Here is a 14,160-nt window from a genome sequence, read left to right as displayed (position 1 = left end):
TAAATGTAACTTTCCTGGGAAGAAAGAAAGTAGACATTGAAAAGAGAGCGACAGTGGTGAAATTCAAATTGTTTTACTACTGGTTCTGTGGGCGTGGCTTGGTGGGCATGGCAGGATGCTGGAAGGATACTGCAAAAACCCTATTCCCATCCCACTCCTGGGGGAAGGATATTGCAAAATCTCTACTCCCACCGCATTCTGGGGCCAGCCATTCTGCTGGTTCTCCAAACTACTCAAAATTTCTGCTACCGGTTCTCCAGAACTGGTCAGAACCTGCTGAATTTCACCCTTGGAGAGCGAGAGGGTGTTTCTTCCCAAACTTGTCCATTTTCAAGTTCTAATTCTCCCCATTTGCTTCTCTTTCACAGCTTTTCCACCAAAGCTTGAAAGGAAAAGACGCTAAGCATATTTTTAAGGTTCTTTTGAGGACCGGAGTTGGGATATTCCATGCAAGGGAGACATTAAATTTACACTCTCTCTTCTGTAACACCCACACTTTCTATCCTGAGGATTAGAGTCTATTACCAATATTGACTAGTAACTCTAGAATTAGTTCCTTAGCGTGACCAAAAATTGAGAAAGTATCCATAAGGGTGATGATATTTTTCTCAATCACCCTGAGGCAGAGCTTTACTTTGTCTTTGGAATATCATTTTCTTCTTGCATCCCCAAACATGTGGCATGACAAAACCGCGGTCCACTAAAGCGTGCCCGATTAAAGCGTGTCGCTGACGTCATCAGCAGCGCGACAACAACGACCACGGAGAAAAAAGGGCGCTTTAAAAAGCGCTTTTAAAACAAGCCGATTCACGTTAAGGTAAGGGTTAGGTTAAGGGTTAGGGTTAGGTTTAGGGTTAGGTTAAGGGTTAGGTTTAGTGTTAGGTTTAGTGTTAGGTTTAGGGTTAGGTTTGGGGGGGTTAGGTTTAGGTTTACGCGTTAATTTTAGCTTTACCGCTCACAGCGTGCTTTTTTCGTCGCGCTGTGATGACGTCAGGTACGCGGTTTCGTCGAGCGCGCTTTAGTCGACCGCGGTTTTGTGGTGGAACCCCCCAAACATCACAACTATTCATCTTTTCCTTTAGTCTTGTCTGGCTTCTTCTTGTTCCCTGCTGCTTCCTGAGCTTTCTTCTTCTCTTCTTTCACCTCCTTGTATCGCCATTTCGGGATCTGCAGTGCATTCTTGTTTTTAACCTTGGGTGGTTTGTTCTCTGCCGGAGTTGACTGGGCAGAAGACCTGCTGACCTTAATTTTTGGAATGGCGCTGTTGAATCGCAGAGGAAGGGACAGAAACTTCGCAAAGGGACTAAGGGATTGATACGGTATCAGGGTTTGGGTCCTGAACTGGCTACTGCTGCACGATCTGCTGTTTACTGATTTGGCATCGGGATCAGGTACATATCGGTTGAGAATTTCTGGCACTGACTGTCTCTGCTTGCCTACTTCCGGTGGGTCATCAGGACAGAGCGTTTGACAAGCCGTGGTCATGAATGGGCTGGCCAAGGAGGTGGTCATGCGCACCATGTGATCCATCACCCCATCCGTCTCGGGGTCTTGTGGGAAACGGATGGTAAACATGGAGCAAATGTGATCAGTCAGACGCTTGGCTCTGGATTTGGTAGCTGTCGCTTGGGCCACCAGTTCAGGCAGTTGGGGCCACTCAGGCAAGTACTTGTTAGAGAATTGCTGGGCACAGGGGCGTTGCAAAAGGATTCTGATCCGCATGATAGTTTCAAAGCATCCAGTCAGGGCTGCCCACTCCTCCGCGGTCTTTCCTTTCACGGGGTCCACAGCAGCAACATCAGCTCCTAGGAGAAAACACACATGATGAGAGGTTCAGCGGTATTTCATTCCCACGTCCATGCTTGCTTACCTCCCCCACCCTCCTGGCTGCTGCCCCAGAAGTCTGGTTTTGGAGTTGCTTTCACCATCCCATTTTGAGATTCAAGGGAGAAGCTGGACCCCTTTACCTACCCAAAAGCTGTTCTGCATCCTGTGCTAATTCTTTTTTCCCCTCTCTCCATGTGTATAGTTTTTGCACGTCTGAGTTGTACAATTGAGTTGTGCATTGAGAAGAGAATCATGGATTGTAGCATTTCCTTGCCCACTTTTTCTTCTGAGGGCAAAAGCAGCTTCCACAGGGACATATGTGAACATGTATGTTTATATGTGAAAGTATGTGAGAGAGCATGTGTTATCACTAGGATTGTTATCACAGTGGAGAAGAACTGATGAAAAAAGAATCCTTTGCCTGATAGCATGGATTCAAGAAAAGAATAGATGTTATCGTGTTTAGAATTGAATAGCAGGCTTAGTTTCCTCCAAAGATTCCCATTAGGACCCCTTGTGGAGGTCATAAAATATAAATATGTAAAGAATATGGTTGAAAAGGATTGGGGATTCTTGTAGTTCCTGCATGCAAGCAGATGGAAGAAGGTGTAAGTTTTTTAAAAAAATGACATATGGGCAGTGAGATCAAATGGAAGACAAAACTGCTGGTTTTTATCATTAGATGGATTGGGGAAGGATTCTGGAAGTCAAGAGTTTGATTAAGGTAGATTATCTAGTCCCGTGATGGCAAACCTATGGCACAGGTGGCACGCAGAGTCCTCCCTGCAGGCACGCGAGCTGTCGACCCAGCTCAACTCCACTGCATATGCGTATGTGCCTCCTGCTGGCCAGCTGTTTTTCAAGTCTCTGCTGCACATCCAGGGGGGGAGGCGCATGCAAGAGACACATGCACATGTGTGGGAGGCCATGAGGTCATGTGTGCATGTGGGGGAGCAAATGCAGGGGGGGGGTCACAAACGCATGTATGGGGGCAGGGGAATGCGGGGGGGTCACACGCACATGCGTAGGGGATGGATGCACAGGGGGTCGCATGTGCATTGCATTATGTGTGTGTGTGTGTGTATGTGTGTGTGTGTGCATATGCGCTTTTGGCACATGACAAAAAGGTTAGTCATCACTGATCTAGTCTGACAAAATTTCTATCAAAAACGTCTGCAGTTTCACCACATGGTGAAACAAGTTGGCCATGCCCACCCAGTCACATGGCTGGCAAGCCACTCCCACAAAGCAGGCCACACCTACAGAAGAGGCTCTAAATTTTTTTAACCCCACCACTGGTAGGTAGGTAGGTAGGTAGGTAGGTAGGTAGGTAGGTTAGATAGATAGATAGATAGATAGATAGATAGATAGATAGATAGATAGATAGATAGATAGATGATAGATAGATAGATAGATAGATAGATAGATAGATAGATAGATAGATAGATAGATATAGCAATAGGAATAGGAATAGGAATTGCACGTAGATGTATCACATTTTTCAGAGTATAAGAAACATCTTTCCCTCCCAAAAAAGCGGGTGAAAATCTGAGTGTGTCTTATACACTGAATACAGCATTTTTGGCCTCCCGAAACCCGCCCCTTCACAAATAAGGAGAGGGTGCAGAGGGTTTGGGAGGCCTGCAAAGTGCTCCTGGTGGCTGGGGAGGGCAAAAACGAGCGGAAAATGGGCCATTTTTTCACTTGTTTTTGCCCCCACAGCCCCCAGGACACTCTACAAGCCTCCTAAAGGCTATGCATGCCCCCTTTCTTTGGCAAATCATAGATGATAGATAGATAGATAGATAGATAGATAGATAGATAGATAGATAGATAGATAGATAGAGATAGGTAAACCAGGGGAACTTTCCTCTATGCTCTATCTTCCCTGCTCTTGGGCTTAATAGCCCTTTCAGCCATCTCTCTCTGTTTTCTGCCATTTCTGGACAGCTGAAGTGAACACATTCTGAAAATGTCTAATCTTCTTCTGGCTCATGCAGACAGTGGGACTGAATTTAGCCTTTTCAACTTCCCTTGCCCCTTTGCTTGCAGTTTCTAACAGATGGTTAAATGCAGAGATCTAGTATCTTATGAAAATCATCACCATCTCAGCAGCCCTGTGAATTGGGTAGCTGGGGAAGCGGAGAAGGTGCAAAGAAGGCAGGCTTCCTCCTAGTGGGAAATGAGGATCGTGTCCTCCAGCTGTTAGCCAGAACAGAGGCAAAGGGGGAACTAGCAAAAGGAATAGCAGCATGAAAATTGGCTTAGTTTCCCATAGGCCCACTGAGGGTAGAAAGCACTTAACTGAGTTATGGGGAAGAGATCACTCATGATGTTGAACTTGTGGTGATCCTATGACTGTTGGCTGGCTTATGCAAAACAACAACCGAAGTAGACCTTCCCCAGCATCCAGAGTCTCTTTCCCTCCCCAGAGCTGTCTACATTTCTAAACAACATTTTTTTCCAATTTGGCTTTCACCTCCCTTCCCTCACAAGCCAACTTTTGCTGGCCTTGAAATACAGAAGAGATAAGGGGCATTATGAGCCAATCCATTTTCCCTCCAGCTGATCAACAGAAAAATTAAAACAAAACAAAAATTAAAGGCATACTGAGCTGCCATGGTTTCCAGAATGATAAAAATCCCCTACATGTTAAGGTAAAGGTTCTCCTCACACATATGTGTTAGTCGTTCCAGACTCTAGTGGGTGGTGCCCATCTTTGTTTCAAAGCCGAAGAGCCAGCACTGTCTGAAGATGTCTCCGTGGTCATGTGGCCAGCATGGCTAAATGCTGAAGGTGCACAGAATGCTGTTACCTTCCCACCAAAGGTGGGTCTTAATTTTCTACTTGTGTTTTTACATGCTTTTGAACTGCTAGGTTGGCAGAAACTGGGACTAATAACAGGAGCTCACTCGGTTACACAGTGCTAAGCATTCAAACTGCTGAACTGCCAACCTTTCTGATTGACAAGCTCAGTGTCTTAGCCACTGAGCCACCCAGTCCCTACATGTAGAAGAATATAAATTGCTCTCTATGCCCCCAATATATTCAACATACATTCTATGTAAAAATATAGATGTAAAAAAAATTACATAATTAAAAATTTGAGTAGTAGCAGTATCAACAGTTTTCCTCTGATTTTTTTTTCTTTAAAAGGCTCTGCTGGTTGTGATCCTAGGCAGCTGGCTGGGGGGATTCTGGGAGTTGATGTCCTCACCTCTTCAAGTTGGCAAGTTTGAGAAAAACTGTCACAGCAGGATAGCAACCAGGTTCTTTCCCCAATAGTTGTAATCATGGTATAATGACCCTGTGTGTGGCTTCCTTGACCACAGGGCTGATTCAGGAGTCCTAGGCAGGCTACTTATCAGTATGTGAAACTGACTACAAATGTATGAAAGGCTTAGAGTTGGACTAACAGTTTTCTTTCAAGCACCAGCGCTGAAAAAAAAAATCAAAAGGAAAGGAAACAGTCTAGCTTTGCTCCACATTTCAGATGAATAGCATTGAGCTAAAAAAAAACACACTGATTCAGCCCGTAAAAAGAAGCAAAGTCATGGGAATGGCCAAACCTGGAATATCTTAAAAAAAGAAAGGGGGGGGGGTCCTCAACCTTAGCAAGGTATCTAAGATGTATGGACCAACTCCCATAATTTCCCAGGGAGCATGCTGGCTAGGGAATTTTGAGGAGTTGGAGTCCACACATCTTAGAGTTGCTGAGGTTGAGAAACTCTGGTCTACAATATCTGTGTGCAAATGGAAGGGATCCATGGAAACACTATGGTGGCAAATCTTTTTATGAGGATTACCGTATATACTCGAGTATAGGTCGACCCGAATATAAGCCGAGGCACCTAATTTTACCACAAAAAACTGGAAAAGTTATTGACTCGAGTATAAGCCTAGGGTGGGAAATGCAGCAGCTACCGGTAAATTTCAAAAATAAAAATAGATACCAATAATGTTTTTGAATATTTATTTCAAAGAAAAACAGTAAACTAGCGGTGTATTCAATGAAATACTTCACTCACCTCATGATGCTGATGTCCCGCTGTGATGATGATGTCCCGTGCAGCCGCGGGAGCGATGTCCCGCCTCCTATGACACACGGCACAGTGATTCCTATCATTGGATCACTGTACCAGAGGAGGTGGGACATCGCTATGTGGCTGCTTGCCATAACAAGGAGGAGGTGGGACATCGTTGCAGAGCGGCAGGAGGGGGAGGAAGGGGAATCGTAAGACAGCCCTGTATTACATTAGAACGTGAGGAGGGGGGATGGTGCGGTGCGCGCTGCGCGGCAAACTGACACAGAGGGAGGGGAAACTCACAGGGGCACTGGGCCATTCACGAGTGTCACCCAGCGGCATGGCCCCGCCCCTTTTTCTCCTCCATTTCGGGCAAATTTTTCACTGACTCGAGTATAAGCCGAGGCGGCTTTTTTCAGCCCAAAAAGTGGGCTGAAAAACTAGGCTTATACTCGAGTATATACAGTAGGTTGCTCCAAGAGTTATCTCCTCCTCCTCCTCCTCCTCCTCCTCCTCCTCCTCCTCCTCCTCCTCCTCCTCCTCCTCCTCCTCCTCCTCCTCCTCCTCCTCTCTCTCTCTCTCTCTAAAAAAGGCTGTATGTATGTATGTATGTATGTGTGTATGTATGTATGTATGTATGTGTGTATGTATGTATGTATCAGAGGTGGGTTCCTACCAGTTTGCACCTATTCGGTAGAACCGGTTCGTCAAATCTACCGTGGACCCGGAAAGCAGGCCACACCTACAGAAGAGGTTCCAAAATTTTTTGAAACCCACCACTGGTCCTTGGATATGATTATTCTACACTATCATGCTCATATTTATAAAACTTAGTGCCTCTGTGAAAGGTAAGGATGACTACTGCGTTTGTGGTGCAATCAGAACATTGCGTGTGTTGAAGTTGTTTTAACGCAAACCAAAGATGCCTTTTAAAAAACAAGTTTACATCATATTCTTATACATGCGAGTGCTGTGTGTGAGGCAATTTAAGGTGGTTCTGACAAGTGTCGTCGGCATCTTCATATCCGGTCACATGGGTGGCAAGCCACTCCCATCCGATCACATGGGCGGCAAGCCACTCCCACAAAGGAGGCCACACCCACAGAGTAGGTTCAAACAATTTTTGAAACCCACCACTGGTATGTATGTATGTATGTATGTATGTATGTATGTATGTATGTATGTATGTATGTATGTATGTATGTTCCAGCATAACTCTGGAGCACCTTGAGCAATTTCAACCAAATTGGGTGGTACACAGATAACTTACCCTCTGGAAAAAAAATACTGGGGGAGGTGGAGAAGACACCCTGGGGTATGTGTGTGTGTGTGTTCCATCATAACTCTAGAACACCTGGCCTGTTAAGGAGAGCGAGCGCATCGTCCAAGAGTGGCAATTGCTTGTGATGTCATGGGAGGGAGATGGGAGAGCCTGGGCCATTAAAGAGAGTGAGTGCGGCGTCCTAGAGCGGCAATTGTTTGTGATATCAGTTCCTTCACAGCTTCCTCTGGAATGCCAGACATGACGTTCGCCCTCCAGTGGACCAATGGGGAAGCACCTGATAGATTTGGGGCAAAGTGCCAGGATCATAGACAGGGCAGGAAAGAGGAGCGCATGGGAGGGGGAAGGGAGAGGGCAGAGATGATGGGCATGGGAGTAGGGGGGAAGAAAGGCCTCTCTCAATGGCTCCCTGTCAGACAAACGCTTCGACGTCTATAGATACCCGGGCGCTGGGTTATCGACTAGTTAATGATAAAGGTCTTTAAATTATGGCTCCCCTGCAATTTCACTATTGTGGCTACTCTTGAGCTATTTTTCATCCCATGTATGCTGGTGAGTAACAAAGAGAATTGCTTTTGCTATCCTGCACTGCTCATCTTATCATGAAATGGGGCCATTACCCTGAAATCCCCTGTAGAGTCTCTTTTCTGGTGTGACCTAAAGCAACGAGGTTCCTCCCCCACCCCCTTAGCTTTATTTCTAGCATCCTGGAACAACAGCAATTTGGTTCTCTTTAGGGACATGGAAGAGAAGACTGTCTGGAAGCAATGTTTTGTTTTCTAAACTGTCCTTGAAAAGTACATCTCTCCCTGATATTCCAGTTTGTGGGGGGAGGATGTACATTTTCTCTCCTTGAAAAAATAAATGCCCCTGGTGTTTCTAACTAACTTTCTAAATACCAGACTATGTTAATTCCAAGAACATTAAAATCAACATCTGGAAAGTCAGTGGCAATTAATCGTATACCTGCCATGAGCAAGGCTGCAATGCAATCATTCTTCCCTCCTATTGCAGCTTTCATGAGTGCAGTCAAGCCTCTGTCATCCTGCATCTCAATGTCTACTCCTGGATAGTAATTCAGAAGATAGTTCACAATAGTAATGTGTCCTGTGTGGCAACAGAGAGAAAAAGTGAACAGTGTTAGGAATGCGCTGAGCTCTCCAAAGAAAGATTAACATCTAAAGGCAGCAATGATCACAAAGAATCCACAGTTCTACTCTAGGGGCATATTCTTCTCCCCACCGCTCATTTTGTGCAGATCCCCATTACTTTTGCTTTGCAACAATAACTAGTTTCTTTCCATTGGCACAAATCATCAATGTGTATATAAATGAACTGACTGACAAACCCTGTGGATTTGTGGATCTCACTGGATTGGATTCACTGTCCTTAATGTTAAATCCTATGCTCCACACAGTGGTGAAATTCAATTTTTTTTACTACTGGTTCTGTGGGTGTGGCTTGGTGGGTGTGGCTTGGTGGGCGTGGCAGGAGAAGGATACTGCAAAATCCCCATTCCCACTCTGGGGCTAGCCAGAGGTGGTATTTGCCGGTTCTCTGAACTACTTAAATTTTCCGCTACCGGTTCTCCAGAACCTATCAGAACCTTCTGAATTTCAGCCCTGTCCTCATACCACTTTAAAATATCACACATTGCCTAGGTTGAAACTGAAGGAAAATGGTAGGGAATGCCCAAATAAATATCTTATTCTGCTCCTTTCCCACCCGCCCCCAATCAGAACCAGCTAGTGCACAAACTGGAAACTCAACCCAACCCACATATTCCCAAATGTACATTCAAAACCTACCCACACCCCTCCTTCCTGGTAAATGCATCCTATGACAGATGCAGGACATAAATATCCAACTGTGATGTCCCGCCTCCCCATTAAATATTGTTCTGGATAGATAATGATTTTAAACAAGGGAATGACAGGAAGGGAAAGTCCCTTTTTTGTTTTTGCATAATTTGGAATTGTGTTCTTCAGCTTGCTGTTTTTAAAATTCTGATCAAACATCCCACCAATGTTTGAATCTTTAATGTTCTTTGAAGTCCCCTGTGTCTTGCTTGGTGTAATGAAAATAGTAACTTTTCCTACCTGCTTGGGCTGCCACCATAAGTGCTGTGTTTCCATCGTTATCCTGGTGGTTGACATCTATGTAGGAGCATTTACTGAGAAGAATGACAATATCTTTGAAACCCCGAAAACATGCTACCAAGAGGCCGTTCTGGAGAGCAAGAGGGAAAATGTTAAAATTCCATCTTCCAGAGCACACAAGATCTTTTCCCATCCATCCTTTCAGGTTTTGAGGTCTATGATCCCATATATCTTGATGGCTGCTGCATCATCGTGGCTAACCCTCGTGCAATAAGATCATACTAGAGCCATGGTGGCGCAGTGGTTAGAATGCAGTACTGCAGGCTACTTCTGCTGCCTGCCAGCTGCCTGCAATTTGGCAATTCAAATCTCACCAGGCTCAAAATTGACTCAGCCTTCCATCCTTCTGAGGGTGGTAAAATAAGGACCCAGATTGTTGGGGACAATAGGCTGACTCTGTAAACCACTTAGAGAAGGCTCAAAAGCACTATGAAGTGGTATATAAATTTAAGTGCTATTGTTATTGCTACTTCTGAGCTTGTTCAGTGGCCAACTAAATACCATGCCCTGTAGCAAAAATGCTTTTCCATCACTATCCCTGGTGGCTCTGTTCATCCCGATCCATGACAATGGAGATATGGAACTCTGGTTAACTGTGAGTAGAAAGAGGCAATCAATACAGGATGATGATATTAGCAGGGATTATTAGGCATATATTTTCTCGTGTATAACGCACAATTTTTATATTGTCTACTATACCCTCCCCCCCAGATCCTCCCAGAGCACATAAGACAATTGGATAGCTTGCAAAAACCATAAGCTGCTTAGGGGGAGCCTCTTAAATCCTGGAGCATAGGGCTTCTCAGAGTGAATAATCAGAATGCAAAACACCTTTTCTTATACGAGTATAAGTGAGTGATTATTTTTCAGGAGAGAATGACAGGGCTTAGAGCAGTGGGATGAGCTGTTTTTCCTTGGTAGGAACTCCAGCTTCATCCTGCATTCCCCTCTTGGTATTTCTAAGATGTCTGCATGTGGAGGTGTTATTCTCTCATTCCAGGAAACACCGTGAAAGAAGAATGAAGGTGCAGCATGGTGAAGAAATGGGGGCAAGGTAACATGTTCAAAGGAGAATGAAGGGTAGGGTTGGTGGCCTCAAGCAAGCATCCTAATCTCCTAAGAGCCCAAATCAAGTGTTACATCTCTTCCAGTGGTGGGATTCAAATTTTTTTACTACTGGTTCTGTGGGTGTGGCTTGGTGAATGTGGCAGGGGAAGATACTGCAAAATCTCCATATCCTCCATATCATCAGGGACTCGGGAGGCAGAGAATAGATGGGGGCGGGGCCAATAAGAGGTGGTATTTACCAGTTCTCCAAACTACACAAAATTTCCACTCCTGGTTCTCCAGAACTGGTCAGAACCTGCTGAATACCACCTCTCTTCCACTTCTGTGTATAAAACTTGAAAATCGTAGCCACATAACCCAGAATTATGAAGAGAACTATGTCTATCTAGCAGCACAGATGCAGTTGACAAGAAGTATTCACTTTAATTCTTGGTTGAATTGGCAATGGTGGTGAAGATTACTATGAATAAATTCCACTCTAGGACTAAAATTTGAAAGTAATGGCAACTTAGGCCAACTATCTGCCCCAGATGACTTTACTATTCATTCAGCTGAATAAAAGGGTTTGTCTTTGTGCCATTCAGTCCTGTTTTCCCCTATCATCTAGCCAGGCGCAAACAATATATTATCAAAGTTTGTTGATAATTGCTTCATGAAGCAGTCGTACTAAGGTAAGTTGAATACTGTGGAAAGACTGGATTCATTGATTTGAGAAATTACCAGCTACAATCCCTAGACACTCAGTATAGTCTAATAAAACTTTATAAATAAAAATATCTGATAGTGAAAATATAAATTACAAAAGCATAAAATCATAAAATCTAAATACCACAGTACAGTCAAGCATCCTAAGTATCATGGATCATTGTATGTAGGTGCTCTGGGACAGCTCTGTTTTCAGTAGTTTCCAGGAGGCCAAATTATGAAGAGAAGCAACCTAAAACTAAGGAGAAATATCCGGATAGTCAGAACAATTAGTCAGTGCAACAATTTGCCTCCAGAAGTTGTCAAAGCTCCAACAGTGAAGGTTTTAAAGAAGATGTTGAACAACCATTTGTCTGAAATTGTATAGGGTTTCCTGCTTGAGCAGGAGGTTGGACGAGAAGATTTGCAAAGTCCCTTCCAACTCCTGTTATTCTGTTAGGGGCTAGTCCCAATTCAAAGGGGAAGTTGTCCCAAAGTCTAAGAAAAGGTCCCATAGAAAAACAGAACACACAAGCCTTCTTGTAAATACCTTGTGGAGATTGGGACTACTAGCAATTTCTCCTGGGATAAGCAATTGTGTCTGAAAAAGGCCAGAAGATACTTCCATGCCAAGCCATATTGACTTTATACACAATCACTAACACTTTGACTTGCCTTTGGAAGCTACCATAATCAGAATCACGTATCAGGATTGGAGCCAGGGGTGAAAGGCTAGAACCAGTAGCAAAAAATGCTAACGTTCGCCTGAACCGATAGTAAAATAATGTTTTAAAAAGTGGGGGGAAATGGTTCTGACGATTACGTAGATCCTCTTTATTTCACTTTTTATAGCATTTTTTTTCTTGCCAGTTCAGGCGAATAGGTAGGAGAAAAATGTTTTAAACAGTGAAGTAAAGAGGGTCCAACAATTGCACGGCTCACAGCTGATCCGCACAATCATCGGAACAATTATTTCCCACTTTTTAAAGCATTTTTTTACTACCTAAACCGTCAGGGAAAAATGCTTTAAAAAGTGAGAAAAAGTTGGCTACGCCCACCTGGTCATAGAAACCCCCCACCAAGCCCACAGAATCGGCAGCAAATTATTTTGATTTCACCACTGATTAGAGCCGTGATGGCGAACCTATGGCACACATGCCAGAAATGGCATGCAGAGCCTCTCTGTGGGTACCCGTGCCATCACCAGCTGGTCTTCACGGGCACCATTTTTCGGGCCATTTTCAGGCTGTTTTCCGGGCTGTTTTTGGCCCTGAAAATGGCCCGAAAAATGGCCCAAAATACATCCTGAAAACGGCCAAAAACCAGGCAGGTGCGTGCTGGCCATCTGGTCTTTGGGTTTCCAACGCTCTGCCACAAGCACATGCACACATGTTCCAGTTTGGGCACTCGATGCTGAAAAGGTTTGGCATCATTGGATTAGAGCAATGGAGTAATATGTTCATGGCAGTGAATGCCAACCACAAATAGACCAATGATTCTGGAGCAATAGAAGTTTGCAGGTGTTCTTCAAGTAATTGACTATGACTCCCTGTTAAGATCAGTAAAGCTAGGGATAGAAGACCTACAAAGCTGAACATTGTTCTAGTTATATCCCAGTTGAACTATACCATCATTTCATCTCCAGCTCACACCTGCTGTGTTAGATCAGGAAGGGGGTCTAATTACCTTTCCGTTGATATCCAACTCCATGGCTTCCTCCCTGGTCACCCCACTGTCAAGTTTATCCTGCAATAGCTTTGCATTGTTCTTGGCACAGCACCAGTACAACGTGACCGCTTGGTGCTCCTCCCTGTCAGATGGAGCACCTTCATAGTCCGGGAAGACAGAGTCATCGGAGGAGAGGCTCCAACTATCTGAATCGTTCTCCTGCCTTTTGTCCTCTTCATCCTCAAAGTCTAGTTCTTGATTGGATTTGCTTAGGGTGGGTGATTTGTTTGGGTCTCTTCCATTGTCGTCATTATTCATCCAGCCTGCTCACAGAAAGTAGCTTTTGATGTGGTTTTGGTGGCCCATCTTCTTCTCCCTGGAAAGGACTATTTCTGTTCTTGCCTTCTTTTTTAATTACACGCGGGGGATCTGCAGTGCAAAGGAGTTTGAGACAATTACACTAATATTTATTATTCTGAAGGAATGGGTATATTGTATTGGTCATTTGCCCAATATTCTCTGTAATAAATTATATCCCCAAAGTAAAATAAGCAGATATTCTGCTCTGAACAGAAACCGGGAACCATTGTAGTTTTCTATTTGGCAGTGACTAAGATGGAAATACAGGTATAGTTAGTCCTTGACCTGCAACCATTCATTTAGCAACCGTTTGAAGTTACAACAGCACTGAAAAAAGTGACTTGCAACCTGTCCTCACACTTAACAACCGTCGCAACACCCCTATGGGTCATGCAATCAGTACTCAGGCACTTGGCAACCAGCATGTATTTATGATAACCTAAGTGGCTTGGACTCATGTGATCTCCATTTGTGTCCTTCCCAGGTGATTGCCAACAAGCAAAATCAATGGGGGGGGAGGAGCCTGATTTGCTTAACATGCAATTCACTTATCAACCAGGGTGATCCATTTAACAACATAACAAAAAAGAGGTAAAACTCAATAACTTCCTCGCTTAGCCAAGGAAGAACTGATACTGATTGTGATTGTAAGTTGAGGATTACATTTAGCAACCGCAGTTGGGACCGGCAAGTTGGCTGTTAAGCAAAGTCATCACTAGAGGAAACCGTGACCCTGTTTATGATCTTACTTCAGCTTTCCTTTCCTTTAGATCAAGATTGTGAGGACTGGTTGCAAAGTTACATGAAGTATCAATACCACTTATAATGCCTTGGTAAGGCCACACTTGGAATACTGCATTCAGTTTTGGGCACCACGATGTAGAAAAGATGTGGAGACTCTAGAAAAAGTGCAGAGAAGGTCAACAAAAAATGATTAGGGGACTGGAGACTAAAACATATGAAGAACGGTTGCAGGAACTGGGTATGTCTAGTTTAATGAAAAGAAGGACTAGGAGTGATGTGATAGCAGTCTTCCAATATCTCAGGGGTTGCCACAAAGAAGAGGGAGTCAAACTATTCTCCAAGG

General features: G+C 44.2%; 1 protein-coding gene across 1 annotated transcript; it reads right to left on the bottom strand.

Moving 5' to 3' along the window:
* Positions 1-905: 905 nt before the first annotated feature.
* Positions 906-13,135, bottom strand: ANKRD33 (ankyrin repeat domain 33). The gene is made up of 4 exons (XM_087707865.1): positions 12,732-13,135; positions 9,234-9,363; positions 8,101-8,241; positions 906-1,805 (listed from the first exon to the last, which is right to left on the bottom strand). Exons 1-4 carry the CDS (start codon positions 13,029-13,031, stop codon positions 1,063-1,065), a joined length of 1,314 nt encoding a protein of 437 aa, XP_087563991.1. The 5' UTR covers positions 13,032-13,135; the 3' UTR covers positions 906-1,062.
* Between the last annotated feature and the right edge of the window lie 1,025 nt (positions 13,136-14,160).

Source organism: Thamnophis sirtalis, unplaced genomic scaffold, assembly GCF_051295495.1.
Source record: "Thamnophis sirtalis isolate CommonGarterSnake01/CBP01778 unplaced genomic scaffold, rThaSir2_p1.2 scaffold_3, whole genome shotgun sequence".
In the NCBI taxonomy this organism is placed as follows: domain Eukaryota; kingdom Metazoa; phylum Chordata; class Lepidosauria; order Squamata; family Natricidae; genus Thamnophis; species Thamnophis sirtalis.
The sequence above is the reverse complement of the archived record's forward strand: the minus strand, read 5'-3'. Positions and strand labels throughout refer to the sequence as shown.